Genomic DNA, 3,412 nt, shown 5'->3' on the forward strand with positions numbered 1-3,412 from the left:
TACCCGGAGAATGCCCTTATATAAATATAAAGCTCTGAAAGTTCTCTGCAAAAAAAAAATGCATTTCGTTTATTTTGTATTACAGGTGTTGTTATCATTTTCTCTATAAACTACTCCCTCTGTAAACAAATGTAAGAGGAAGTAGCTCATACTGAAAAAAAGTTAAACTTATGAAGAAAAAATACACCATTTTGGTAAAAAGGGACCACGACTTTTCTGTGAATATTGAACCACATAGCCAAACTGGGCGGCAATACGACCCTCCAAAACCAACCCCACTTCTGCAGAATTTTGTACAAATACTATATCATGGCACACAATATTCCCTTAATAAGAATAAAATAATAAAACACCGAAGCAATGATGAAATCCATGCAATTGCTTTGATCATAGGCACGGTGTAGAAAACAAACACAATGGGCATACATACCAACGAAAAAATTCATGCAGCTCACATCCAACTTGAGGTCTACCCAAAACTGAACATGTAATCTTCCCACAAAACCTGGATGCCGAAATCTAAATTATTGAAGATACCTTCGAACGCGGTCTGTTCTACAGTACTAATTATCAGCGAGCATCTAGGACTAGGAGCAAAGGCTGTCAAACTCCAAGAACATTACCGAGGCTGGAACTAAGCAACAATAAAGGGATGTCCTGATAGCATCCGAGCTATAACGAACTTGCAGCGCCCCAGGCATCATAGAAGGCATCATGGGCAACAGAGCCACAAACATGACAGTTTAAACCAAATTGGGCCCTCTGGTAGAAGCCAGCAATTTATACAGTCTTCCTTGTACGGGGAAGCCAATAGTCTCTCGCAAGGAGAAGATAAGCACCTCATGGTCCTGAAAAAGAAGCAGCAGAATGTGTTACTCAGTCCTGAAACAATCGTTAGCATCGACTTTAAGAAACTTCAAAAGACAGAACGATAAAGACAAATAAATTGCAATGACAATTGACAGAAGAGGCGTTGGCACATGGTACCTGACCTAGATAAAAGCCACACACTATGTGGATAGCAACTCGAAGTACTGGATACACCTAATAAGAACTATTGGTACAACATGGCATTATTGCAGAGACATTGGATGACTTTTTAGTTTCAAGACTAGGGATGCACAAAAGTTGCATCCAGTGGCAGAATCATGGAGGCACTCCTCCACTATATGCTGTTATCAGCATATCACAGCTATGATCAATATGTGCACCTGATTCTCCACTTGTTAATAGTGCAGCACTGTCCACTATCGAACAACCTAGGGTAAATAAAAAGTATGGAAAGGCCGGTGCATTAAAACGCACTAGTTTCCAGTTACAAACCAAAATTTAGTCCCCGCCCGTCTAAAATGATCAACTCCGAGAAAAGATTGTCCTACAGTCCACGAAGACTAGTGGTGCTAATATTAAGCACCTGGAAGAACTCTTCATAATAACACATAACTTGGAGGTGGTGAGAAACTGTTTTTAGATTTTGTCCAAAAACCTTGAATCATAGGAATTATGATTTTTGGAAATGCGCTACACACCGAAAACAGTGCACAGGTGCCAGTTGAAATGTTTGTGACAGAAATAGTATTGTACTCCCTCCGTTCACAAATATAAAATGTTTCAGTATGGACTACATACAGACTGAAATGAGTGAACAAACACACTAAAACGTGTCCATATACATCCCATTCAGGAAAAAGCTATAGAACATCTTATATTTGTGAACGGAGGGAGTAGCTGGAAGCATTTAGCAACCTAAACAAACAACCACTGGTGCTGATTTTATAAACACAAACTAGTGCAGATTATTGTTATGAACAATCTAAACTATGTGCTTGTAGTTTCGGACTTTCAATATCAATTGACACCAAAGATGACTATGATCAGAAAAATAGATGGAAATGCATAATTATTGTTTGTCCCAATCGGTCTGTGATAACTGAAAAGTTAAGCAAGCAGCCAAGCACAATTTGCACACAAACTGCACTGCTAATTCATTTCTAATAAAACCACATGATTTTTTAATTAAAAAGAATGTTGTGCGAGCCAGATGAAACAGTTGTTTAGATAGATCTAGTATCAATCAAATCTACAGTGGCCTTAAAAAAAGCAGTAGACATCCAGCCAGAGACATATCACTGACTTTAGGCAGATAACATAAGGGCCAGGATCCTATGGTTAAGCCAAAACAACTAGGACACCAAGTCACCAAATAAAAATCTACCCATTTGCACACTTGTTCAGAGTTTGAGCATACTGAAACACATAGAAAGTAAATTGATGTTGCTAGATGCAGGAAAAATGGCAAAAGAGAAGCATAACTAACCTCGACCTGTTTACAGCATTTGGCCCCCGCGGCAGCCTGGGGGGTTTAAAGAACCTGGTTTTACACAGCCCATAGAGTCACCAGCACCTTGCCCCAAAACCTGGCCACTCATAACACCATCGTCTTCCATAGTTCTGGCCTGCTGCATTCCTGGGTTGCAGTACAACTGATCGTTGCATCTGAAATCGCAGGAATTCATAACCTGGGCACCACCGAGGAAGCTCCCCTGGTCGACAAAATCGTTGCTTTTCACCGTCCGCTGGTAAGGGAAAGTGCCAATCTCCCCTTCGATCCTCCCTCTGATGTCAACAAGCAGACAACGCAACCTGGCCACCTCGGCCTCGAGCGCGGAGTGGCTCTGGAGCTTCTTGACGAGCTGCTGGTTGACAGCCTTGAGGTGAGCCACCTCCTCCTCGAGCAGCGCCGTGTGGGCCTTCTTCTTCTCGCGGTACTTCCTGACGGCCGCGCGGTTACCGGAGGGGCGCTGCTTCTTGGTGGCACCGCCCTCTGGCAGGGACTCGGAGGTCTCGGCGGCGTCGTCGGAGGCAGAGAGGATCTTGGTGTGGACGTGCACGCAGGTGTGGGTGTGGTGCGCGAGGTCGTGGACGGGCGGGTTGCAGGTGTGGGTGTGCGTGCAGGCGAGGTGGTCGGCGTCGCTGTTGAGGATGTCGTCGAAGTAGCTCCCCATGGAGCAGCTGGCCGGCGGGTCGTTGCCCATGGCCTCGCACAGGAACGTCTCCGGGTTGGAGAAGTCGATGTCCCCGTCGTCCATGGCTGGACTGGCCGCAGGGGGCTTGTACCTGCTAGCAAGACCTGCTAACAGAGCAGAGCAGAACAGAGCAGCCGCATCAGATGCTCTCCTCGCCACCGAAAATTCGGAGTTCCTTCTAAAAAAACAAAATTTCGGCGCGACCTACAGCAACGATACATCTAAAAATAACAATTTGTAAAAGTAGCAGCGGCAAATTGGGCGCCTGGTAAGCAAATTAGTAATTTACAAGCAGCTTAGCCTACAATTGTTCCTCCGTCCGTTGACCGATTGGGGTTGGGGGGCAATGGACGCCACGGCGGAAGCTAGACGCCGGGGACTGCCGC

The 3,412-nt window shown here is 45.0% G+C and overlaps 1 protein-coding gene across 1 annotated transcript; it reads right to left on the reverse strand.

Annotated features, from left to right (window-relative positions):
- Positions 1-361: 361 nt before the first annotated feature.
- Positions 362-3,162, reverse strand: LOC125527745 (basic leucine zipper 19-like). The gene is made up of 2 exons (XM_048692264.1): positions 2,318-3,162; positions 362-848 (listed from the first exon to the last, which is right to left on the reverse strand). The coding sequence occupies exon 1, from the start codon at positions 3,087-3,089 to the stop codon at positions 2,328-2,330; it is 762 nt and encodes a 253-aa protein (XP_048548221.1). The 5' UTR covers positions 3,090-3,162; the 3' UTR covers positions 362-848; positions 2,318-2,327.
- Positions 3,163-3,412: the final 250 nt, after the last annotated feature.

The sequence above is a fragment of the Triticum urartu genome, unplaced genomic scaffold (assembly GCF_003073215.2).
Source record: "Triticum urartu cultivar G1812 unplaced genomic scaffold, Tu2.1 TuUngrouped_contig_4388, whole genome shotgun sequence".
In the NCBI taxonomy this organism is placed as follows: Eukaryota; Viridiplantae; Streptophyta; class Magnoliopsida; order Poales; family Poaceae; genus Triticum; species Triticum urartu.

Excerpts from the sequence above, each read along its gene's own strand:
- LOC125527745 (XM_048692264.1), bottom strand. The coding sequence starts at position 3,089 with ATGGACGACGGGGACATCGACTTCTCCAACCCGGAGACGTTCCTGTGC.